Source organism: Brachyhypopomus gauderio, chromosome 7, assembly GCF_052324685.1.
Source record: "Brachyhypopomus gauderio isolate BG-103 chromosome 7, BGAUD_0.2, whole genome shotgun sequence".
NCBI lineage: Eukaryota > Metazoa > Chordata > Actinopteri > Gymnotiformes > Hypopomidae > Brachyhypopomus > Brachyhypopomus gauderio.
This window is the reverse complement of record NC_135217.1, coordinates 32,658,683-32,685,695: the sequence shown is the minus strand read 5'-3', so window position 1 is coordinate 32,685,695 and position 27,013 is coordinate 32,658,683. Positions and strand designations below refer to the sequence as shown.

General features: G+C 44.3%; 1 protein-coding gene across 2 annotated transcripts in view; it reads left to right on the top strand.

The window, feature by feature from the left end:
* LOC143519673 (catenin delta-2-like) overlaps window positions 1-27,013 on the top strand; it is a 174,380-nt gene that overhangs the window by 3,268 nt on the left and 144,099 nt on the right. For both annotated transcript variants that reach the window (XM_077013347.1, XM_077013349.1), the window contains exon 2: window positions 20,790-20,926. In XM_077013347.1, coding sequence (XP_076869462.1) covers window positions 20,798-20,926 — 129 coding nt within the window. In that variant the 5' untranslated portion in view covers window positions 20,790-20,797. The remainder of the gene's footprint in view (window positions 1-20,789; window positions 20,927-27,013) is intronic.

Here is a 27,013-nt window from a genome sequence, read left to right as displayed (position 1 = left end):
CTATGCGTGAAATTAAGTATTTGATTCTGAGCGGGTGCTAATCCCCCACTTGATTTCACTGTGAGATAGGCTTACTTAATAGAACTGTAGTGTTTAAAAAACCTAGGACATGTACAGAAATTCCCAAGGGAAATAAGTCAGTTAATGCACAGGCCCGGTTATATGACTTCATAGATGTACAGTGGGGTCCTTTTGTGTCTTGGTAATATTTTAGTATTTTATTCATGTTTGCTCTATAAGCCAGTACATGCTTAGTGTTTTGATGGGAACAGACAAGGTCTTACTTGCCCACAGAGATACAAACAGAAGTCTTTTAAACATGAAGAAATAGCTTTCTGATATGTTACCGTTTATTTGTCATTATGTATAAAACGGTGCTCTTGGAAGGCACACTGACCAGCTGGTTGTCTTTTGCTGAGTCACTGTTGGCTGTGTGTGAGTGTGTGTGTGTGTGTGTGTGTGTGTGTGTGTGTGTGTGTGTGTATGTGTGTGTGTGTTGACTTTAGATAGGAGGATGAGGATGTAAGAACAAAGCTGCATGCAGCGTGCTGTGTCAACCGTGATGTAGAACACAGACTGATTGTGTATGAGCTCTTCATCCTGGTCCTACACAGTGGTCTTCCTCCACGACCAGACCTCTAATCTTCACTCTCGCTGTATATTCATACATGGACAAACCATCAAATAATTCATAGATTAACAATCGCTTGTACATAAATAGTGAAATAACCGATTTTGTTCAAATAGAAACACCTTTTGATTATGGGTCATAGATGTATGCCATAGCAACATACAGCAAAAGTGGACCAGTTCTTTTCCCGTACCACACAGAAGAAAGGGTTTCAAGCTTTCTATTTTTAGAATCTTATTCTTAGCTTTACAGAAAATGTGTAGCCATTGGAGAAGATGAAACTGCTTGGAGGTCACTGATTGGCACTTGTGTTCTGCTCTGTAGGGGAGGACTGAGGCATTTAAAACAGAGGCAACAAGATTCGTTGATATTTTTTATGTTGTACCTTTAAGCACTTCTGACATCGCTGGCTTCTGTGAGCTGTGATGCTGTAAGAGTTAGATTGGCAGGCTTGTTGCCATGTGGATGATGGTGAGGATTCATGATTTGTGTTGTTAATCTGCATCTACGTGCAGGCTCTGAATGCTCTTGTCAGATTTTCTGCCTTCAAAAGCACTTGGGCTTAGCTTGCAATGACAGGGCTGGAAGGTTGATTGATTTTAACATTGTACAGTGGCAGGTCAGAAGGAAAAAGAGTCCCTCTCCTCCCGTACTAATCACAGCCCTCCCTTCCGAGATTGGACCAGAGGCCAGGGCTCGAAGTCCACCCGGCCGGCTGATCAAACCCCCCCCCCCCCCCCCCCCCCCCCCAAGCTGTGCAGTCCTGCCCCAGATCCTGTAATTATCATGGATGGAGCTGTTTTCCAAACCCTTTTACCCTGTGTCCTGCCCTTTGGGTCCCATGTGTGTCATCCAATCGAAATGCAGATCACTTTGGCCCAGGCGCCATATGTAGATACAGAGGCAGCAAATTGCAGAGCGACAGGCAGCAGGAACATCAAAAGAAAAGCCTGTATATTCAGGTTACTCAGGAAACCGAAGGACACGTCCCTACCACCTGTACAACCACATGGAGTGGCGAGAGAATGGAGAAACGTCAGGGTGGTGTGCAGGTAGCGTGCGAGGCAGGTGCAGGCAGGGGGTGGGGTTGGGCTTGGTGATACTCCGGCTAGAGAGAGACCAGCTAAGGCGGGAAGGGATCTGACCACTGGGAGAACGTCACCGGCGCAGTCAGCACAGAAACTGTGGCAACCATTTGCAGCCCGGTTACCATGACATCAGTCCACCAGTGAGGCAGGGCTCATGACTCTGCTCCACTGGGAGTCGATGGCGGGCGTTGTCGTGGCGATGGAGACGAGGGGAGCCATGGAAGTGTCTCAGATTTCACCCAACGTTTCTACATCCTGGTCTCCAACCACTGAGATATTAGCATTTGACTTTCCCCTGCAGATCCTCAGATGTGATCTTCTTTTCATGTTCAAAACGGATGCAAAGGCTTAAGGCTGTCGCCACACAGCTTGATGTGTTTGTTCCCTACCTCTCCTACAACTGCACCATGTTTTCTGGCCTGAGTTCATGAGCCCGTGTGAACGCCATACCAATTAAGTGAGAGAAAACGATTTTAGAGCTCAAAATACACAAATCTTTAAGCTTTGCATCAGAATTGTTATTGTAGAGCAGGTGTTTAGGATGGGTTATTCCTAGTCCAATTTCAAAAAGGCGATAAACAATGACAGATTTGACTGGGACTTCTGGACATGTGTGGAGCTGACTGCCATGTTATTGTGATGTATTGGCTCTGGACTTTCCGTTGCACAGCTGGACAGTGCCTCATTTAGACAGAGTTGTTTTACTCTTCTTTTTAACTTAAGGAAGAACTTGTTCACTTTACTGTTTTCACCTTTTCCTTAAATGACATAAATGAGCCAAAGTTTTGTTTGGTGATCACATTTTGTTTTTTTCTTGGAAGCTGAGATACTAATCATGCTAACAGGTAAAAGACGTACCGGTATATGTCTGCTAATTAGCGATGTGCATGTCAAAATCATCAAACGTGCCTCAATTCATGTTGTCATTTAATATCAAAGACAGATTTTATGTGGTTTCTGACACTGTATGACATGTTGTCATTTATCAAAAATGTTTTCAAGATGCTAATAGCTTTTTTATTTTTTATAATGTTTTTATGTTGGAATTACACACAGAAGGAGGGACGCAACAAAACTTGGGGGTTTCAATACCAGCACTTTAGCCTGGAGAATTTTGATTTATTGAAATAACCTATGACAAACAACAGGAGAATTTAAGATAAAAATGTTAAATGTATGTTTAGAAGGTATGAGAAATTTGTTGCATGAACATTGCATGAAGAATCCCAAAAACAAAAAATTGTGTGATTAGGCATTGCCACAAATGTCTTGCATCCTGTTTACATGTTTGTTTTATGAGACTAGTATGTGGATTGCATCCTGATTAATCACGTGAATGTACATTTGGCAGTCAAACACGTCTCAGAATTGTTACTTTAAAATTTGATTGCTCTGTGGTGCGATATGTCCAGATCAGTTTCTTAATATTTCTTTGAAAACTGATTGATTTCTGCAGATTGTTTATAAGTTATTTTACAAAGAAGTGTTGGTCAAAATGACTAATAAGCATGTAGTTGTGCCTGGGGATCTAGCCTGCGCCTCCTCCGTGATTACCCTACCAATGACCATGGGTCACATGTGCTGTGATGTACTGTATTTGGCTGAGCTGTGGTTGTTGAATATAACTTGGAGAGGTGGCTGTATTAATGCTATTGTGACGTCTGGCTAAAATGTGTCTCAATCCACCTCCTGAAGTGGTTTGAGCAAATCTGATATTTAAATGTCTTGGGTGCATTTATACATGTGTTTTCATGTGGATAATCTCCATCCAGATATAATCTTGATACTCAGGGTGCATGAATCGATCATGTGTAAATGGGGTCTTTGATAAAACCTAGATGTCAAAATAGATGAATAGCCATTTTAATATAAGTATTAAGTTTCAATGATTGCTTGATTTGCATTTTTTTGTGTTAATATGTCTCTTTCATAAGCTTTTGTGAGAATCAGAAACCTTTTAAAATTGAGGAATTAAGATATTTCCAAGGGAGAAAATGCATTTAACCTTTGTCCCTTAATTTCATTGTCGATAAAATTACAAAAATGCCTTTCACGTTCTCTCTGTTGTTCCTGCCCACTGCCAGTAGCTGTCCATCTCTCCTCTATTTCTGAGAATTTGACAAGAAAAGTGCTATTGTCGTCAGAGTGACAGTGTTGTGTAGTGGGAACAGCATGATTATTGAATTTATCTCCCCTGCGGCACTAGCATAGTGAACAGAGAGAAAGAATTTGGGTCTGTTCTCCTGGCCTTTGTCTAAATGAGTGTGTTCAGACAGTGATAAGCCAGAAAAAGGATTGTAGTGGTGACTCCGGCTCCTTTGGTAAGACGCTTCTTTTCAGCTCTGGAATCAGGTCGACCTTGGAGATAATGCCGGGCCTTGTCCGTGTTTGTCACATCCGAGGCCAAGCAGATTATATTCTCCAGAGGCCTGGCTGAATATTGGAGCTGTAATCCCTTTACCCACTGTACCCTCAAAGTCAGTCAGCCTCCTTCACTCAGTATCCTCTTGTCTTTTCCATGTACACCACTCTTGCCAAATTCATAGATGTTCAATAAGTTCTCATTGGTCAGTGTGTGCTAATGCTGCTTTGAATCGTAGCCAGTGGAGTCTCTGCAGGGGACCTGGTGCTGGAAGGCTTCCAGTTTCCTTTTGGTGCTCGCAATTACAAAAGACATTTCTCGAGGCAGCAGGGGGTCCATGAGAAACGAGACCAGGAACTGAAAAGTTTCTCTTTCAAGCCGTTGGAGGAGAACCAAGGGATTCTGAGTAGTGGACATTGGAGCTGCTAATGCTAATGCTAATGCTAATGCTAATGCTCCTCGCCCGTTTCTGACCTGGGAGTCTCCCGCATTTTTTATTTAGTTATTTTTCAGATGAGGCCCGTACAAGACCTGTTCCCATTAACAGAATAAAATAATCAACGTACAGTCAATGCTGGAATAACATTCGATTAAGCACTCTGAGCTTCTACAAAAGTAGGAGTTTCTTCACTTCTTTAATCTACGTTAGAGCGAGGCCTAGTTTATGGACCTTAAGGCAAAAATCAATGAAAACATGGCTGCTTGCCCAGAAATCGAAGCAGTCTGTTTTGTGTCCTGGAACATAACTTTCCCCACATTGAATAATGTCCGTATGTGCTGATCAGGCCGTGTGCTGTATCAAAAGAAGGTTGGGGAGATATTACAGGGCTAGTTTCACTTTTTATTGGTTGTTTTTTATCTTTTCATGTGTAGACGCCAGCTGTGATTCAAGAATACTTTGCTGGGTGTGCATATGCTCTGAATCTAGTTCAAAGATACAAATTCTATTACTGTAGTGTGTGGAACACTGTAGATATCCAGTTTGAGAATAATGCGTCATTATGATCTGATTCTCATTGTAATAGTCTAGATAGGGGTCTTCCTTTTTTCTGAATTATATTGATATCAAAGGCACACGATGTTCAGAGTATTAAGTTGGATTCATATTGGTATTAATAGTTTAATAATATTGTTAATAGTATTAATATGTAAACTTGTGTTTGGCCATTCATAGCACAGCATGAATCACAAAGGAAGGTTTTAATAAACATCGATAGGTGAGGAAGTCAGGAATTTTGAATATGCCTGACACCAATTTCTAGGATGACGGGGATAGTAGATTTCCCCTTCTGGATCCAAGTCCTGTACCCCACCTTGCACGATTTAAATATGAGGCCAGTTATGGTGTCAGTCTTTCATATTGAACTTGTCCGTCTGGTCCTGTCTACACCTGGGGAGTAAGGTGTTGTCTATTTTTAGGGTCACATCATGTACTGTTCCTTGTATGAGCTGTGGCAAGAATCCTAAATAGCAAATATTGATGTTTCAAACTGATCTTGTAGTCATGATCGGAGTCTGGTGCTGTTCATTTCAAACTAGCTGCCTGAGGGCATCTCCTCTAGACTTAACTTTCCCAAACTAACGATGGATTTCAAAAGTCAGAAACCAGGAGAAGTTGGCACGCATTTGTGTGTGTGGAGTAGCTTTGCTCTGCGTGACAAAGCCATTCACCTCCTCGCGTCTCACAGTGCACAGCTCTCTCCTCCTGGAGGTTCTTCTGATGACGCTCTGTCTGTTCCAGAGGAATAAAACAATCAATGTGACAATCAGGGGAATTAAAGCCGAGATGTGCAGTCTCTTGCCAGCTAATTACCGTTGCTTGAGATAGCGTTCCTGATGAAAGCCCACAGTTCATTGTAAGCAGTGGCTTATTGCTTTGTCTCAGAGGAGCCTCTTTCATATATTTTCTGCCTTATACTGTTTTTTATATATATATTGTGACCCTAAGGCCTTTGTGGTAGTTTGTTTTTAATATGGGACTTTGTAGGAAATATATTTATAGAATTTTTTTTTCTATCTTATAATAATATATTAGCTGTGGAAGTGCTGTAAGCTGATGGCAATGCCAGGTTGCCATTAATAATCCAGTCTGTGCACATGAAACGGCTACGGTAACTCCACCAATCATGGCTGGAGGTAGCAGGCCACAGCAGGATGTTCCAGCGTCCTGCTGACGCCGAGTCCCGCCTTCCTTTAGTGCCAGTCAAAGCAGCAGCCATGCCTGCTGGCTTCAATCAGCACCGTGGCCTAGTTCATCAAGAGAGCCGCTGGGTGAAGGACGCAGACAGGCCAACGAGGGCAAACCTAGAAGCTTAGAGGCCTGGGGTGAGAATGCAGCCTTCTCTGGGTCACCCGGGCCCGACGTGCATCATGGACCAACCTGGACATTAGGCCGTTGGACTTCTATGCCACGTCCAACTGCTAGAGATGGGACGCAGGGCGTTTTAATGCTGTGGGCTGTGTGGCGGTGCGACCCGTGGGTGGCCTGACCCGAAGAGACCTCTGCATCTCACCAGGGTTCTGTGCAGGTACCAGTTATAATGGATTATAGCCTGACTGGCATGTGGTGTTGGGAGCTGCAGGAGGGGGTGGGGTTCAGCGGAACAGTGGGTTCGTTACTGCCTCTGCTGTCTTGTTTGTTTCATAAAGCGTGGCTGATTGCACACCCCACATGCACCCATTTGGGACGACATGAGTAAAACATGAGCTTGGGAAAAACTCAAACAGCCAATAAAAGCAAGCGTGAGCTGACGGCTGACAAGCTCAAATGAGCAGACTTCGATTGGCTTGTCCTCCTCCCATAAGGCAGATGTGCCTTGAGGCGTTTCGGCGGTCGGTGGGTGAGGCTCGCTGTGCTTGGATGTGGTGCCCCATGGGCCGTGAATTAGTTGAAACGGTTTCAGTGTAATTTATATGGTCGATAGCATCAGCAAGGTGAAATAGCATATGGAAGCACTTGACTCTAAGACCATAAGAAACCTTCAATAACCTCAGTAACAAAGTTGTGCACATACTTAATACCTGCAGGGCAGAATGCAGGGAAAAGTTGTGTGGAGCTGTAGTCTAGCACTCATTATACATTCATCCCACACAGCTGCTGGCATTTCTTAGTCCTACATAGAGTGTTATGTGTATGACCTCCTTTACATATCTTATGTTGATGCAACGTTAAATAAAAGAACGTGGAAATGGACAAGCCACTTTGGATCAGTGAAGATGCGCCGATATGTGCTGGGCCCCGCCTCCTGCTTTCATGGGATTGGTAGATGAAAGGGGTATCCAACCATGCTAGCCAACCATGGCATGAGAACCCCAAGGTCCATCACTGGAGCCACGCCCACATGTTCCCGCTGATCTGAAACAACTCCAGACAACCGATGACTGAACATCTCAATGTTTTTCAGAATAGCTTCATATTCACCAGCAAAGAAATCTGGGTCACCCTCTGCCACTTTCTCTGAAGATGTGTTAGCAGTACAGTATTGGCAGTGATTATAGTCTTCTTTTTTTTTTTTTAAGTTAGCCGCCAAGATCAACTATGAGATTTGTAGATCATGTGCATGGCTTTAACCTAATCACTTTCACCATGCCTATGGCTGTGTGGTTTAGTAGCAACACTCTACTAGAGAGTCCAGTCAAGTCTTGGGCTGGTTTTTAAGTGAAGGCATGTGGGTGTTGTTCTATTCTGAGAAGCACATTTATATTACTGAAAAGTGAATTATATGCATTATTCAGAGTTTAATATCTGGCATTAGGTGGGAGTAAATTGGAGCCATCAATCACCCAAGACAGTCATCTTTGCTGGACTTCAGAGCTGAATTTTAACAAGCATCCAGTCATGTGGGATCTGCAGCAAATTAGTAGCTTGATGATTTTTAATAAATGTCACTAATTCTTTTTGATTTGAATAAAAGATGTTTTGCTGTTAACGTTGCCAGTGTTGTCTTGAGCTGCCCTACCAATGCACGACCTCTTCCACTAAATGTTCTTTATTACAACAGTCATGGAAAAGAAAGAATGTGGTATAGTTTGAAATCTAATCGATCACTGAATTAAAGCCTCCTCATACTTGTCTTAATGTTTCTCTCGTAGGTTAAATTCACACAGGTAGTGACTGGATCATTTTTAATTGGACAGTTCTGATTAATTTTAAGATTAAGACCAATGAACAGTAATTACATTTTTAGATGACTCTGCTGCATAAGACATCGGTGCATAGAAAAACCTGTTCCATCTCAAATTCTGGGGAGACACAACATAATAGACTTCTGTTTTTCCTGCTACAACTGAATCATTGTGAGACACACTTTACACTACAGTACTGTATCTTGATAGGACTAGGGTTTGAAAACCTTATATCAGGTCATATTGGACTTTAGAAGTACTTTGCATTCAGATGTTTCAGCTGGATTCCAATGTTACCAAGTGGTCCATGGAATGAATTCAGCGTAGAATGAAATATTTATGATATTTGCTCATTAAGCAAAGCATGTCAGCACTGTCAACATCTCAGAATTCACATTCACTTCACTTATACATATTAGAGTGGAGACAAAATACTGAACAATTAAACTAGAAGCTGAAAAATATTCCTGACACTTTCATTAAATGCTTCTTCACCTCTGCACAAGCTTTCATTCAGAACGACAAGGCCATGTTTAATAACTTATTTTTGTTGCCATAGAAATGGTGGCACAAAGCATATTTTAGTCCTTCCCTCCCCGGGGCCCTGAATGGCACTTAATCAGGTTTTGATAATTTGCTTTGAAAAAAGGGATGAACATTCATCATCTTTTGCTTGGCATTTCAACATTGAAATGTAGAGGTATTAACTACTTGGCTATATAATGGGCCTCCTGCCCTGTTTTACACTTATTTCACACTTGTTTTGGCACCTTTATCTCTAATGTAATGGGTTAACACACTTTGTCAGTTGCATCAAAATCTTCCAGCCATGTGATATTCGGAGTGGTTTTCGGTTTGCACCTAATGATTGATTTTCTAGTTCCACTGTAGAGGTCTAATAGGTTACACATAAGGTGAGGACAGATCGAAGCACATCTCAAATCCTGGATCAAATTTCATTCTCTGGATAAAAAATAACAGTTCTCTGTGTCTTCAGAATACAATGAGTAATTCTTCTAGATGCAAGGTCATCATGAGGGCCTTGTAGGCAAAGAGCCACATCCCCTCTCTAGTGTACCATTTGGAAACAAGCGGACTTCCGATATCACCCGATGCGACTTCTCTTGTGCAGTTTGAAAATGTTTGCTCCTTGTTTTGTAATGTGCTTTTAATTGCATGTCATTGCTCTTGATCAAAGGAATAAATGTGATGCTATAGGAGCAGCCGTGTAAAATGCTAATGAACATGCACTTGGCAATACCTGCCAGCAGAAATGGCAGGACCTATTGGTCGTGGAACCCATTGCTGATTGACCTTCCAGACATCTTAGACACATTTATGCTCCTCAGATTAATGATGGGCACGTTTATGCTCCTCAGACAAGGCAGGAGCAGCATGAGCTGTTCAGTGGGACATCAGGTCTTCAGTATCACCTTCCAGGGTGCCGCGGAGATGGAGGCATTTCATTTCTATCTGTGAAATGCAGCCCATTCAGGCTTGTGTATTGCATCATATTACCAGTGTGCAGTGTTGTGCTGAACGATATATCGTTTGTCAGTTGATAATCGTGTTGGCTTCTGCAGTACTGATGTAGCTGAACGATATGCGATATGCAAATGCCCTCTGTCACATCATAACATTAATCCTCATGTGCGTTGACCATCCTGACTAGTCTCAGACACGGCACACGTGCGTTCGTTCTCGGACACGGCACACGCGCGTTCGTTCTCAGACACGGCACACGAGCGTCCTGTCTTGGACACGCCGTCCTTCGGCTGTTTCAGTGAGTCACTGCGTTCACATGATCCAACAATAAATTATTTTAAACCTATTTTAAAATTTAACGCCATTACTTTTTTTAATCATATTGCATCAGGGTGTCGCTACTGTGTTTGTAAACACTGTGGCACTTTTCTCTGAATTGCGCAACCCCAGTGCAGCTGTTGCATAATAAGACAGATGAGGTCCCTGCTGGATAACTGTGGCATGGAGTATTGTTGTATAACTTGCTTTCATGGATGCTCGAACAAGCCCTGCGTCCCCCAGACACAGCAAAGCAAGCTGGGGGACGCACTGTCTCTCATGTGGACAGGCATGTCCTGCATGAAACGGCATAAACAAAGGTGGAGGCGTTTGCTTTTTAATAAACAACAGATGGTGCTCAAAACCGAATCAATTCTGGACCTTCAAATGCTCAATTGTGGCTCCCTCTGTCACTTTCTCTGGCATTGACGCAGCCCAACACAACCTACTTTACTGTAGGTAACAGATAAGTACTCGTGACCAGAGACTCCCAGCTGTGTTCCAGGACCTCGGCCACATCTGGCCAAATCAATCCACCTACAAAATATAAATCACACACTGCATTCCTGGTGTGTATAGGAGAGATTTTGAAAGGCAATATCCACACACATCCACAAAAACATCCTGCCCGCTCAGAACAGACAGGTCAGAGTACAAGACCAAGATGTTAGCCTCTGTGGGGTGGGGATGTAACTATATGTAATTTTATAATAAAATGCAGAACATTTTGTTGGCTTTACCATTCTGCCTGTTGTGTGTGTCTTGTGTCTGCCTCAAGAATTTTAATTTTGAAAGTACTTTTGTGTAATTTAGTGTATATTGTGTACATGGCATTTTCTAGTAGACTGAGGTAACTCTTGCTAACATAAGATTTATGCTTTACCTTCCACTGTTTACAAAAGAAACCCTTCAGAAATATTGATTTATATTAATTTTTTCCCAAAATGAAAAAAGAAAGAAAAGAAAAAGAAAGAAAGAGCAAAACAAACAAATAACACATTTTCCCCTGCAACCAAAGCAGTAAGCTAAGCGATACATCAGGCAAAGTTAGCGCCTGCTGAAACAGCAGCCAGGTCTGGCCTGCCAGACTTCCTGCATAAATTCACAGTTGGCGACTCATTTACATTTCATGGAGTAACAAAAGGGACATTCGCTCTCTCGGCTGGTGGGAAATCAATATGTGCTCATTCACGTTGGCTACACACTACAACCAAAAACAGCAGCCAAGTCTCTTGGCAATGTGTGTGTGTGTGTGTGGTGTGTGTGTGTGTGTGTGTGTGTGTGTGTGTGTGTGTGTGTGCGCGCGCGTGTGTGTGCGCGCGCGTGTGTATGTGTGTTCTACCTGAATTAATTAAGCACTTAAAATTTGAAAATGGTATAGAAGCTACAGGTTGAATCAATGATGGAGGCTTCTGATAAGCCTGTTTTCTTTTCCCTGGACATTTTATGTACAACACTGTGTGTGTGTGTGTGTGTGTGTGTGTGTGTGTGTGTGTGTGTGTGTGTGTGTGTATCACAGGAGATGTGTAGAATTCCTGAAACTTAACACAACCAGCCATCACACAGAGTGTATTCAGATTCTGTTCCTCACAAACCATGATAGTTCACACAAACCAGGCAGCACTTTAATGCAAATCTTGAAGCTTGGCATACAACTACTTGCCCTATGGAAAGCTTTTCAAAATTGGAAATGCAAATCTTTAAATCTTTTATGGGTATGGAGATTATTGAGCGTGCCCACGAAGGCTTTCGAGAGTGCCCTAAACTTCTTTTTGAGACTTTTTAAAATTATTTTTATTTTTTAGAAGTGTCAAATATGTTTGAATTTAAATAAAATATTTTAGATTAACACTATTATGCACTTGGATGAGTATTCTAGCACAAACAAGCAGCAGATCAGAGAGAAGCAGAGAGAGGGAGACGGGAGTGGGGGTGGGTGGTGGGGGGGCACGAAACATAACAATAGTGCAGAGGGAGCAGCTGTTTGTCAACAGTGAGTGGAGGGGCATCATAGTGACGCTGCTGGATGCTGGTGTGGGAGGTGTGGGAGCAGCTGGCACACCCAGGGAGGAAGTGTGAACATGGATCAGAGTGCAGTGCCATCCAACCCTCCCCCAGCGCCCGTGTCCTGATGGCAGGGGGGATGGGTTGACGTCCAGGTGTGGCCCATGGGCCCGAGGTTGGGGGTGGGGGTGGGGGCGGGTCTGCTCGAGCACTCGCCGCGTCACATCGCAGAGAGAGCTGCGTTGGCTGTGGACCTTTAGTGACATAGAAAGGGTGAGGATGAGGAGCAGGAGGAAGAGAGCTCTCCGTTCAGCAGGCCAGTTCCTCAGATGCTTGGCAGTGTTCTTGTCAGAGACTCCACATTTCTGTAGTGAAATATCAGGCCACCGCAGCCAGACGTCAGATGGCCTGCGCTTCCTCGGTAGTGAACCAACCCGTCAGGTCCGGACTCTGAGCAAACACACCCCATGAACTCTCCACAGCTCTCCACATTTGGACTGAAATCTGCCATCCAATGACACCTTACAAATACGGACTGTTCCGTGTGGCTCCGAGAGTCAGGACTGTGTTCTTCTTTTCCTCATTCTTTGGGCAGAACCCGGTATTGAGCACTCCTCTTCAGCATCTGGTGCTTGCGTACGGTTCGGCTTGTTTATTTATTTGGGTATTGTTGCGCATGCGAGCACCTGTCCGCTTCCCCGTCACATTACCTCCACGGGCGGAGCCGTCACGGAGACCTCCACCGAACCACCGCTTCATCACACACAATCTGTGGGGAAATCACTCCGCCACGCCAGCACATGCTTTCAGAAGGAAGTGGGGGGGGGGGCAGAGCTGTTTGTTTGTTTGTTTGTTTGATTCACTTAGCCTGCTCCGTTGGGGACGAGGACGGCGGGCCAGATCGGGATGCGGCGTGGTGGGAATGCTCATGGTGACGTTGGCACAGCCGCAACAGCAGGATAAGGCTTCCGCTTAGACGTGTAGTTTGAATACACGGGTACAGGTGTGCCTGCAGCTCACCTGGTATCACAGGTAACGCAGGTGCTGGGGAGCGCATATGCTGTCATTCCAATAAATATGTAATTCACTCCTGATAAGAGCCAAATGCTGAATCTTTAAATTATATTTAAATGAAAATGTACTAGCTGCCTCAGGACTCAGCCCATCAGAACCCGTGTGAGAACCTTTCTGTGAAGGCCCTGCCCTGCTTCTACGGGTGGATCTGAGTAACATCCCCCGGAAGAATTCATGAAGCCAGGCCAGGCAGATGCATCTCATGCCTGCAGCCTCAGTCCTGGTACTTTCTACGTTGGCTAGCGGGTCAGTCCGTCAGTGGGAGCATGGTGGATATTGCCTGGGCTCAATCACAGGCCTGATAGTTTTCAGGCGCCACGCCGGAATTCCAGCGTATCGACAAGTCTGCGAGAAAAAAAAAATTTAAGGGGGGGAAAAATTCGTCAAATCATAATGATAAACCACACGCGCGCGCATGCTATCTGTTTTGAGGCCGAAATATGATCCTTATGATCCTTACGGGGTTCCCAAGTTACGATTTTTCGTGGTTACTACACATCTCCCATTTACTGTATAAAGCCTCGTTCGGACCTAAGTGGTTCTGCGTCGTAAACGGAACTTGGTGTTTGGTGTGCGCGGCGTCAGGATTAGTTAAACGCAGTTATGGATAAAGGTATTGGCCAAAAGCCTAGCTTTAGGATAGGATAACTGCGTATAGTATGTTATTTACGTACAGTATGTACGTATGTTCCGATTTACACCGAAAATCGATTTATACCCGGGGGCCGCCTGTATTTCAGACATCGGAAGAGCTTCAGAGGTAGATACAAGATAAATTCAGTATTTTATATATTAAATATTATAAATATGGTACACTAACACTCCACCCCCCCCCCCCCCCCCCCCCCTGCGCTTAGAAAAAGTTCAGGCTCAGGAATTTTTCCCACTATCACCCCTGCAATCAGCTCCAAATTTACAGCCTTGGCAAGCCGTTGTCCGTGACGGGCTGTGACCAACAAGGGCGTTTGTTGCTAAAAGCCAAGTGCTAATGAGTCAGGCAGGCACGCGTCTTACTTCAGACAGGGTAGAAACGTGTCTGCTGCACCACTTATCAACACCTTGGCCTCTTTCCTCCATCGCACCCTTCAAGAATCACCATTTATCACCATTTTCCCCAACCCCATTGGATTTTACTGTTGTCTTTCAACACCACGGTTAGAATCAGGGGCTTCAGTCAGCAGGTAGTGATGGATCTGACAACACAGGATCTGATACCTTGGAAATAGATTAAATAGATTTTTGGTTTCAAATTTTCATTTTCATTTTCTCTGCTAAATGATAAATAACAATACTGTCTTCTAAACTAAACTGTGTTCTGTATATGTTTATCTGTGTTGTTTTCTTTCATTTCCCCTCCCCCCTGAAGGTGGACAAGCCTGTCCCTGTGGATAAACTGCTGTGCTAAAATGTACTACACCCCTTGTTTGAAGTTATGAGAGTGGTCGTGCAGTTGAGATCGTGGACATGCAGGAAGATCTGAGATCAGCCACCCACACATTCGTGGCCCGACGCTGTTTGCCACCCCCCGGAAGGGGTTATAATTACAGTTTGAATGATGGCCTCCGCTGCTGGCCGCATTAGTGGAAGCCTTTCACCAGTTAACAGAGCGAGAGTGTTAACAGGGAGGCGTTACATTTGAGCCAATCACGAGGATCTCTGTGAGGAGCAACGAGATTTTGGAAGACATAACTTCGCAATATCTGCAGTGCAGTCTATGTGAAATCACTCTATCAAAGTGACTCCGGTCATTTGTTAAACTAGAGAGAGAGAGAGAGAGAGAGAAAATTGCCTCTAGTTTAACACTGTGTGTGTGTGTGTGTGTGTGTGTGTGTGTGTGTGTGTGTGTGTGTGTGTGTGTGTGTGTGTGTGTGTGTGTGTGTGTGTGTGTGTGTAATCCATTTACATATAATAATGCTCCATGTACATCTTTGACTTCAGTCTACCCTTGACATCTTAAGGATGGCTCCTTGTGTGATGCCTCTTGGTTAAACACTTCAGTATTTTCTACCCACAGTCAATCACTTGTTACTAGACTCAACAGTCTCTTGCAACAAGCGATCTGCTTGATTGGTATTTATCCTTACGGCTCCAACTGTCTAGATGTGGTTCCGACTGTCAAGTGCGGGCGTTGTGTCTAGCTTTGCAGATAATAAGCAAGTGTGATAAACAGTGCATTACATTTTAATGAGACTACAAGGGACCCCATTTTGCATAGTCTAGGTTTGAAAAGTGAAAAATGTAATCTGATGGTACATTTGCACCCTGTAAAACCTAATTGCACATCTTAATGAAAAATTGAACTAATAAATCTTAAACAATGCAAACATTTAGAATAATTTAAGATAAAACATTAACATCAAATAAAAAATACATTATTTAAGCCAGATCTATCTTTTTCGGATATATTTGAGTAATCATTCAAATGTTTGCTATTCATTAATTTAATCTAAATTTCTTATATGGATTGTTCCTAAATGTCCTAAATTCATAGGCTGTTTTTCCTTAGATTGTCCAGTTATACACTGCTCACAAAAAGTTAGAGATATTTGGCTTAGAGGTGATATTTATGGAAAAAGTAAAACGTTTATGCTTTAGTGATTTAATATCATGAAAGTGTGGCATTCCTCATCTCAAACAATGTATTGAAACAAAGGCCAACAGTGGTGGTGGGTATACCCCAACAAAAAATGTCAATGTCTCAATAACTTGTCATGTGCTGCTGATCCATCATTTCTGCTCAGCGTGATTTGACGACGTGAATCAGTGAATAGCGCTGAGGCCTCCTGGTCCCTGGTCCAGCGTAAATGCTCCCTGGCCCATGCAAGATGATGACGCTTGTGCTTGGTGGTCTGGTCAGGGACCCTTGCAGGTAGCACACAGACCACTCAGGTGTAAATGGTTCTGAATGGTCTGACATGACGCTTATGTGCCTCTCTCCTCCCTTAAATGTGTCTGGAGTTGTGTGGCGTTCATCATCTGGTTCTGCAGGGCACTGTTCACAATGAAGCTGTATATCTGTGTGGGATGTGTCCACTTGTGTGCCTTTCTGTGACTCTTCCAGTCTCTCTGTATTTCTTGTGCAATCTGCTGATGACACTCTGCGATACTCTAAGCTCAGTGGCCACTTCCGTGTGAGAACATCCTGTTTGAAGCTTCACGATGGTGAGGTTCTGTTGATCAGTTGTTAGGTGACATCTTGGTCTCATGATGTCAAAATGTGAACAGCATGATGAGGAGGGCTGTTGAAATACCAGTTCTAATTGAACCAGGGAATCTATTTGTTCGATTTCTGTTGTGAGTTTTGCCCTTAGGATCATTGTTAGAGTACAGCCCGTTGTGCAAAAAGTACTGAAACATTGAGCAGTTGAAAAGTTTAGAGAAGGTCACATCCAAGTTCACCTGGAAAGGTCAGAGTGCATTTTAGATTCATCCTGAAATCTCACCCACACATCTCTAACATTTTGTGAGTAGTGTTTTTTCTACGATTAAACCACATGGTCCACAATATTTTAGGACTAACATTAAACTGATTATCATGACAAATTAAGCACAGCAATGTGAATACTGCATATAAAATAACTGTGTATGAAGCCATGTTTAGAAAGTGCCATGGCTTATGATGACATGCAGTTGTTATCCTGCAATTAATCATAAATATGGAACGCTGGAAAACACTGCCAACTGTCTGCTACTACCCAAAAACAACATCTAAAAGAGCCTTTCGCTGTGTAGCCACAAGGCCAGAGACGTTGCACATTGGGGTGGGATTATCTCCGCTAATGTGTGTCTCAGTCTTTGGGGTTATTGATATATTGGGCAGCATGACATATAAGTGGGTTGTGTCTTGGTAATAACTACACAGCATTATGTTTAAGCATTTAGACTCTCTTAGGTCAAGTAGCATGTTATATAAAGGCAGCAAAAAAATCCATCAATGGTTATGAAATATATATGTGCGTGCATGTGTGTGTGTGTGTGTGTGTGTGTGTGTGTGTAAGTGTACAGTATTGATGAGCCTAATCTATTTATGTTTAGCATGATAAATCATTGCAATCATACAAAGTTATTTCATACTGTTAGATTTATGCAGTTTATGCAACAATAAATATTTGCGGTGTTCATCATCAGTTTACGGAATTGCTTGTGCTTCAATTGTATGAATTAGAAAATTTAATAGTTTAAAACGTTCTCAAACCACTGAAATTTATTTGTCTCATATCTGACTTATCTTGGCTGTACAGTACAGTAATTTATTCCACTTCTCACATGTTCTATGATGCCAAACAATATTGGGCTTTTGCGTGTTCTTTCCTGAATATGTGACAAATATGACTATAAATTTACAAGGGGGCCTCTGTGTTTTTAATGATCAGGACAACAGAAGGCCATCGCTCCTTTTAATATGAAGCATGTTTTGCTTTTGAAGGTCTTTTAGGTTACTGTTCCTCTCTTTCTGTATCGCTCTCTCTTTGGTCTACCTTGTTTCTCTCTCTCTCTTTCTCTCTGCTACACTCTTTCTCATTTTGTCTTTATTTCTCTCTCCCCTTTTGTCTTTTGAATCTGGTTTCTCTCAGTTCCTGTGTTGTTTGTTTGTTTGTTTACATATGGCTCTGTATTCCTATGCCCTGCTGCAAAATGAAAGAAAAAAATCCTGAAGAGTGGAGCTCTTCTGTTTATTAGCTGAAGGGCAACGCACCATGTTCCAGACACAACAATTACCTCCAAACACTTTGCCCATTTAATTGCAGCACTGACCTCTGTCTGGCCCTGAAGAAAAAGCTACAGTCTTAATATTTTAAACCATGCTTGAAGCTACTGTCTGAAAACTCAGGACCTTGTGTATTTACAAAAAAGGTCTGTAGTTGGATTATATCAAGCTAAATAAGGCACATGAAGGCCGTGCGAACAGAATTTGTTTGTGAAGAATATTTCTAACCAATCTCCTGGTGTTAACTCCGGAGAAGCTGTTGTGAAAGACCTCACCAACCTGTGGTCCTGCTGGTTAAACCACATCTGCAGGCCCGGGCTGTGGGAGGCTTGCGTCTTCTGATTACTTCTCAAGCCTGCGGTTTAAACAACCTTGTGTACTCCAGAAGTCTTGTGAGATATAAATGTACTATTTCATGCATGTTTGGACTGACGGAGAAATGAGGTGCGTGTCAGCAACCAGCCTTCAAGGTGAATGGCTCTGGAATGAAGTAACGTATGAGGTGTATGGCAAACACGTTTACAATAAAGTATGTGTATGAAAAGCCTTTTATGTCAGATGTGCAGAGGTTCCATGTGGTCAGGATCTCGCTGGGCTCCAAAGTGAGAGGGATGCATCTTTGGCTCCGTGTGATCGTACATTGTTGTACGAAAATAATGTCTAGTTTAAAGTCTGCTGTGTCTGAAGGAAGGAAGATATTTTCAAATTAACAATCACCGAAGAAGATCGTGATTATTTGAGGTAAGCCGACAGTAGAATACGGTGTAGATTTTAGGAGAGCTCCTCTGTGTAGATGTAGTTTCTGGCGATCTGGTGACATCTAACTCTCCCAACATCACAGCCATGTTTGCTGTTGCATGGACAGTGCTGTGAGGACCATGGTGGTGTGCTGGAAAGTGACTCATTGTACGAGCCTTATGCAACAAGTCAAGCTCACTTTCCCGCGGCCGGACCGAACACACTCCTTGTGAAGTGACCTTCCACCGCGGTACCCAGCTCTGTACCGGGCCTCCGCGGCCCGTTCTAGTGACAAATCATCTCTCCGCTCTGACTACGGTGGTGGTGTTGAGATTGCACGATTCCAGGAGACTCTGTTTAAAGAGCCCTGGATCGAGTGAGCTGTCCTTTCCCCCACATTGTCTGCAGCAGCGCGCTTTGAAGACTTATATAACCAGGAAGTGCTAAAGCTCGAGGGGAGGATGGAGCTGGCTAAACTCTGTGGAAATTGCAGTGTAAGTAGGTATAATTAGATTTTCTGAAAGCTCGGCACAGGCCCGCTGCCTCGCAAGATGAGGCGAGTCATCTTTATTAAGGGGGGGGGGGGGCACTAAGCACTGCGTGTTCAGCCGAAGGTCCGAGCCCAACGCGGGGGGGTGTGTTGGCCTCCACGCCTGTTTGTCACAGTTTGCGTGTGTTCAGCGAGGGAACTCTGCTGATGCCCCCGTTATTATTTGGAGTTTGTCCCTAATCGATACAGATGCTCAGAAGGAGCATCAATCATTTGTTTCATGACAATTGCTCATCTGCTGCTGGTGTTATCAGGTTGGCATGGTTTACAGCACGGGAGGCGGGGTCAGGGGCCCGGGTGCAGGAGGCGGGGTCAGGGGCCCGGGTGTGAGAGGCGGGGTCAGGGGCCCGGGTGTGGGAGGCGGGGTCAGGGGCCCGGGTCTAGCTGGCTGCCACATGACCAACGTAGCATAATGCAGAGATGTCTGGAGTGAAGAGTATTTAAGCAAGCAGGAGATCCAGGGATCCAGATGATAATGGCTGATCTTGAGGCCTCAGAAACAAACTGAACCTAAAAGACACCAAGAAACACTTTATACAAGAAACACGCAGATCCATGGTAGTGCCAAAACCAGCCTGTATGGAGAATTAGATGTGGATGTGACTGACGTGGTTGGGAGAGAAATAAGATGAAATGAGGAAGAATTCCAAATTAATTTCAAGGAATTTAACTGTGTAGACAGATTGGCAAGCAGCCTGGAACTTGGAGAAATGAGCTGGTTGTAATTCAGGTCATGTGACCTTATGATGAATAAGGAAGTGATTTGCTTGCTTCAGTGAACAACAGTGTGAGCGATCAAGGGCTGTGTCCAAATACAACACTGTTCATGCTACACATTACTACATTGCCATTTTTTGAATATGTTTAATTAGTGCATAAAGTAAGTCATCCAAATCGGTTTTATTCAAACTCATGTGTGTATTAGATTGACCAAATCTGAGAAGGCATACTGTTGAAGGATGTATAAGACCTGTAAAGCCACGTCTGAGTTGGATATAGTATTTAGTAAACACGTATTTAGTATAAATAAATTTTAGTATGGTAGTATTGAGTGTAAATAAACTTTAATATGGTAGTATGCAGTTTAGGATGCAGCCAGTGTTTTCTGTGTCTTAAATGATTAAATGGACAAATTGCTATTTTCTTCACCCACCACGCAGAACTACTTTGGGACTGCTGACATTAAGGCTGGTATGAAATCTGTCCTGCCCAAACTGCCATCTGGACCAGACCTAAACACAGCAGAGCCAGACAACTCGGGCCAAGACCTCTTGGTCACGGACGTAGTTTTGGGGGGGGACGGGGGGGACATGTCCCCCCCACTTTTTCAAAAGCCGGTTTTGGTCCCCCCCAGTTTTTACAGTTAAAACCAAATATTTAAGTAGCGACGAAGTCATGTCCCCCCCACTTTTTAACGGTTAAAAAAACAATATCCAAATAGCGACAAATCTAGCACTAGGATCATGCAGCTCCGAGCTCCCCCCCCCCCCCCCCCCCCGCTCAACAATTTTTGTTCACAGCGCTCAACAATTTTCATTCAACCCCCCCCCCCCCGCTCAACAGTTCGCCACCCCAGGTTGTGTCCCCCCCACTTATGAAATCAAAACTACGTCCATGCTCTTGGTCAATCCTTGAATTATCTGCTGATGGAGAAATCTTACTTTATAAAACACAGCGTCCCTGATGTCTGCATTTGTCATCGGCAGGTTGAGACATGCCGGTTCCAGACCAGCCTTCTGAAGCCCAGAAGCCCGCTATGCTGAGCCCAGTCCTGGACTCCTCCAACGGAGACAAGGGTGAGACAGAGGCCACTTCAGCCATCCTGGCCTCGGTCAAAGAGCAGGTGAGGGCCCTGTGCGTTGGTGTGCTGCCTCCCTGCCCACACCGGGGCGGGTTCGACACCGAGCTGAGCATCCGGTTGTCCCACCCCACACACACACACACAGACACACACACACCACCAGCCCTGCCGTTGGTGCTAATGTCTTGTGGTTTGGGTTCGCTGCTGGGGTCATGGAGCCAAGCTAAGTGCATTTGTCATTTTAATATTGGTGTCAGGCTTTAGAGACGGAGATTAAAAGAGAAATGAACAGAGCAAAGGCAACGCTGTGCACTGAGCACTGATGTTAAGGACTTCAGTTTATTACTTCAGTTTTTTCTTTTTTAATTAGGAGGCATAATAAAGAGAGAATGCTTGGGTTCCGGCAGAATTTCCTTTCCTTGAAAATGCACATTCGTCCACTGAAAATATAAAACATGCAGTGTATTAAAATCAAGAATGAAGCCTTTCTCTAGTAAAGAGTTAAATTCCTGGCAACGATTACTTAAAAAAACATAAAATCTCAACATAAACAAGCCTGCATGTTGCTAAAGACTGCAGTGCCGATACCCTTAATAAACCACTAAACACGAAGTGACTGCAAGTGCTAGTGATTCATTCTGTTTTAATTATTGTATTTTATTTATTTATTTATTACATTTGTGCCTGATTACGCGCAAACTGCTTTACCGAATAACGACCTTGGCGTGAATGCATTAGAGCCGCTCCACGCATCCATCACCACAGCGGCCCGTGGTGCCGTGCACGGACCCACCGGTGCTCCATCACACGTTTCACAAGCATCGACGGCTGAGTGTGCAGCTTTAACGGGGCGAGCATTAAACACGGGTCCAGCTGAGGCTGCATGTTCGGGAGGCGCGGTTCCGATCACGAGCGGCGCTGTGATGAATGCGCTCGTGAAGGTCTGTCCTTCGGCGAGAAGGCGCGCGACATCAGCGCTCGTTGCGGCCGCGTGGCAGCGTCGCTATTTTCCCTTTACAACTAGCCAGACAGGTATTATTGTTAGTTGTATAAAAAATGGGCAATGAGTCGGTGTCAGACATCTCCAGATGACGCAAACCTAAAATAAGGAGCTGAGATTGCAGCGACGCGACGGTCACAGTTCTGCATTGCTAGACGGAATATTTAATATTTAATATTCCGCGTTCGTTAATGCAGATGGATGCATCCCGCTCTTGTGCTTGGCATTTAAGCCTCTGTGAACATATTAACGTCAGAAAGAAAGTAAACTCACTGAAGTAATGGAGTTCTGCTTCTTCAGTTCTTAGAGAAGACTTTTACAGTTAGTCTTTATCTAATTAGACTGATCTAGACTTTGGCACAGTAGTCGGTGTTGTGCACCTTATCTTATGAGAGCTCGTCTACGTAACACTTGGGGGGTTGATGCAAACGTATTGCATATGATTTCTGTTTTTCTAACTCTTTTGTCAACATAGTTGTGAAAATACACAAGTAATTTTTTTTAGCGCGCTAACACTCACCACAGAAGCTGTGTGTTGCAGCCTTTCAGGGCATTGAAAAGAATGTTCTGGCCTTGTAAAACTGAATGCAGTTTCGAGTCATTTTGTTCCTTTTTTTAACATTTGGCTGAAAATATTGTTCACCTTTGATCGCGTGCAGTGATTCATTTTCTGTAACCTTGCTCTTTATTGCGAGGATGAAAGCCTGTTTCTCTCCAAGTCTCAGATAGTGACACGCCGCACCTCATTACGACGCCTTTCATATCTGCGGCGTGTGTTTGGCCTTCACCAAATCAATCCGCAGGCATGCCGTCGTTTTGGAAGGTCTCTCATTGTGGGCTCTGTGATCGCAACAGACAAGTTGCTTGGCCTTAGTTTGATGTGTCTGTTATCGGAGTGTGCAATCAAAGAGCCAGCCATGTCACAGGAATCATGACCAATTTTGACCTTACAGAAAAGCATGCTGTGGTCAAGTGGGACCAGTAATATCAACACCTCACTGTTTTTCTTTGACCCCTTAACAAAAAGCTGGAAGGAAGCAAGAGGATAAAAGCAAATGCACTACAGACCCTTTGATGTGGAGTTTTTATCTCATCCAATCTGGTACGACGGGGGATTTCAGGTGTGGAGTGAGTCTAAACAGCTTCTTTCCAAGACCTACTTAATATGCCCCAAACACCCCTGTATAAAGGCACTATGACTGCTTTGCATGTCTAGCACATTTGGTTACATGTCAGATACTGCGGTCTCTGTCGAGCTCTCTGTCAAGCTGTGGCCTGTGCTGTGTGTTGGTGGCATGTTAGCGGGTTGCTTTCCTACTGGGTGTGGCATGGTTCGCTGAACACACCAGCACGGAGTTCCGTCTCACAGCCATGGCATGCCTTCAGTACAGATGCCGGACCCTGGGTGGCCAACGTCGGCAAACCCTGCACGCCTCACTCACTAACACGTCACCTCTGTCACGCTAGCACAGCGGCATGGCAGTGTGTGGGAGGAGTCAGGCATGGCTCCGCCCTCGTCATTACCAACACCTTCATCACCAACACCCGAACTGTAACTCACCTTTGCTGCAACAAGCTTCTTGGACCAAATTGGGATGTGAAATCACTTCAAGTGTTCACGTGGAACCCCCCACGTGTCTCAGACTCATGGGACTACTCACACGAGCCTCGCCGACGTCCTGCCCACATCCACCGGGTCGGGGGAATTTGCATATGAGAAAAGACGGAGGCAGGAGAGACATAAATATTGATGGGATGCAAATGACGCGTCCAAGCTCACCACGCTTGTCCTGCTCCGTCTTTGAAGCACTCTTTTGTGCCGGGTCAAGGAGGTCACGGGGTTGTGGTGTCTGCGTACGATCCGCTCATGTTTCCCAGTGCAGACAAACAAAGCCAGCTCCTTAAAGACACTAAGCAAACACGGTCAGGAGTCTTCACAGCAAGCCCGTCCTAATAACTGACTGGTGCACGTCAGAATCTGTTGTTAGACTTAACTTTAATCTCTCCAAAAGGCACCAGAATGTAGTTCTTTTATCCCTATAATCAGCACCATACGTGCCGCTTATGACGTGCATTGGCTCTACACGTTCCAAAGACCATGTGGCATCCAGTCATACAGCAACCGGGCCGCCTATTCAACTGCTGTATATTGTATCACCGAGCGCACACACAGGATTCAATATGGCTCAGTGCAAATAAATTGTGGCGGTGACAAATCAGAGGTGAGAACGTGTGACTCACGAGTGGCCCGGTGTCAGCAGTGAATAATTCCAGCGTTGGCCCGAGGAGTGTCTACGACGGAGAAGCTGGCGGTTGAGATCACTCTGCTCAAAGGGTTTGTGCCACCGTTTCAGACGCTTGCTTGCGCTTTCTTGCTAAATAGGAAATCCTTTCTTGCTAATGATCTGTTAAGGTGGATGATTCTCTTTAAAGGCAGTCATTGTGTTCTTTACACTACTGTATTGTAGTGTACTCTGGTGCATTCTAGAGTACTCTAAAATACTCTAGTGTACTGTAGCGTATTCTAGCAGATTTGTGGAGACAATCTTCATCATGTGATGAGAGTTGTGAGCTTTTTATTGTACGAGGACGTGTCTGGGTTTGGGATCAATAAAGGTCCCTTAGATGTGGGTCAGCAGAGTTGAATTCAGCACGTCAGATTAGAGCTCACAGGTTGGGAAAGACCCAGACGAGCTGAAATGAAATGAGCCGATTTCAGAAGCCTCTGTATGAACTCTGGCTGTTCCATTTCTCCCATCAGCCCATAGTAATTGGTAGCTGTGGTGTTTTTTTGTGGAAGGAGTGGTGGTCTATTGTGTCACATGATTTTAACATCTCAAAAGGAGCTGGAATCTCACCTCATTGTGAAGCAGGTGACTCCGGTTGACGCATTTCATGCTGAATTTACATTCTTCTAAGTTTTCATGAGCTCAGCTTCTTTTGTCCTTGTGATGTTTAATTAGCTCCATGTTGACTGTTGGTCTGGTGATCCTGTTGGTCTGATCTTGATATGCACATTGCGAATGCTTTGCTAGCATTCAGAATACAGCCCTCTTCTCATCACACATCACATTTTAGCAGTGTGGCCTGAAATTACACACCAGCTTCAGCATTGCGTGTGTGTGTGTGTGTGTGTGTGTGTGTGAGAGAGAGAGAGAGAGGGAGAGGGAGAGAGAGAGAGAGAGGGAGAGGGAGAGAGAGAGAAAGTAACAATGAGAGCATGTGCATGTGAGAGAGTGCATGTGAGAGACCAAGAAAAAGTGTGAGAGAAAGTCAGAGTGTAAGAGAGAGGTGATGGAGGGAGGGAGGTGTTGGGCTCCGAGCTGAGAAATCACAGTGTATCACATGGAGTGTGTGTGTGTGTGTGTGTGTGTGTGTGTGTGTGTGTGTGTGTGTGTGTGTGTGTGTGTGTGTGTGTGTGTGTGTGTGTGTGTGTGGCCTGAGAGAAGTGTCCCATAGTGAAGTTAGTGGAGTGAAGCGTTGGACTGGCGTGGGACGTCTCCACCCCTCCTCCTCCTCTTACTCCACCTGCAACTCCTCTGAATGACACTTCTGAAGTGGTAGACAGAGCAGGAAGAGGTGTGAACTTCAGTTCAATGTTTTATATACTTACAGTGGTGTTATAGCACTGTTGTGACTGGGCTTTTGCTGAGAAAGTGACCAGTGAAACATTTTTTGGGGGGGACATTTGCAAATAGTGCAGTTGCCACTAGATGGCAAACATATTAAAGTGGAGTTTTGGCACAGAACAGAAAACCAGCGCTGGCTTGTGGGCAGGGCTTAGACGGCCTCTGGGGTTCTTTGCATGTGAGAGTTGTGCATGAGGATACTGCACTGTTCATGTATGACTAGAGCATCTCCAGGTCATGTGAGACTCACGTCAGGCAGGTCCACCATAACCACAAACACACGTCTTTCATATTCTGTTGTTAGAGCAGGATACAGTACCACAGTGAAGAGTAATGCAGTAGTGTACCCGGCCCAGCTGGGCACTCACAAAACAGTCTCTCTGTGAGATTACACACACACACACACACACACACACACACACACACACACACACACACACACACACACACACACACACACACCACGAAAAGCAGCAGGGCATGATGGAGGGAGTCAGATACCTTAGTCTGTGGGTCTATAATATCTTTGTGCTTTCTGACTCTAATGAAAAGCACGTGCACCCAAACACACACACACACACACACACACACACACACACACACACACACACACACACACACACACACACATACTCCAGTTAAGACAAAAAGCCAACCCCTGGGCTGCAGGAATCATCTCCCAAGGGAAGATGGGAGAAGATTTTGCTGTAGGAAGGGGACACAGGAGGAGGCTAATGGGTGGAAGATGGATGGAGACTCGGGTGGAGATGTTGGGGGGTGGTTGGATGTGGCAGCTTTAGGCTGCTCTTCTCTCCTGTCTTCTACTGTCCCGCCGTAACTCACAGCCAGAAAGTTAACAAATTGTGATATCAATCAGAGTTGTAAATGTCAGCAGGCATCTAGCATCTGTGTTTGTGTATGTCGATGTGTGTACGCCCATGTGTGTGTGTGTGTGTGTGTGTGTGTGTGTGTGTGTCTGCAGGATGATGGGTTTTAACAGATACGTACACAACAAATGAAATAATATTCTCTCTCTCAGTATGTCAGAACTTGTTTTCCCTGATTCTTCAAGAATGTGTGTGCACGAGTAGTGGGCAATCTTTCCAGAAAACACATATCTTTTGAACATCCAATCCTGAGCTACGGTCTGAATTGTGATCTTTGTTCCCTATTTAGTAGTATGTACAAGAAAAAGACAAAGTATAATGTGATTTTTGCCATCCTCGGTTTCATATACTGTTAGAAAAAAATTGCAACTTCATCATACCACGTATCTACAGTGCATCATTTCTTCAAGCCCACACTGCACACAGCTTTAAACAGCACCATGTCCTGATCTACTGTAGGTACAGACAATGCTGCCTTAATCATGCTGTGCTAATAAATACGCCAGTGGTAACAGGTTGTTTTGGGACCTCGTGAGGTTCAGATGATTGGGGTTGTACGACCTGAATGAAATAGTCTCAGCATGTTCCCACAGATAAGGTAGATGAGTAGATG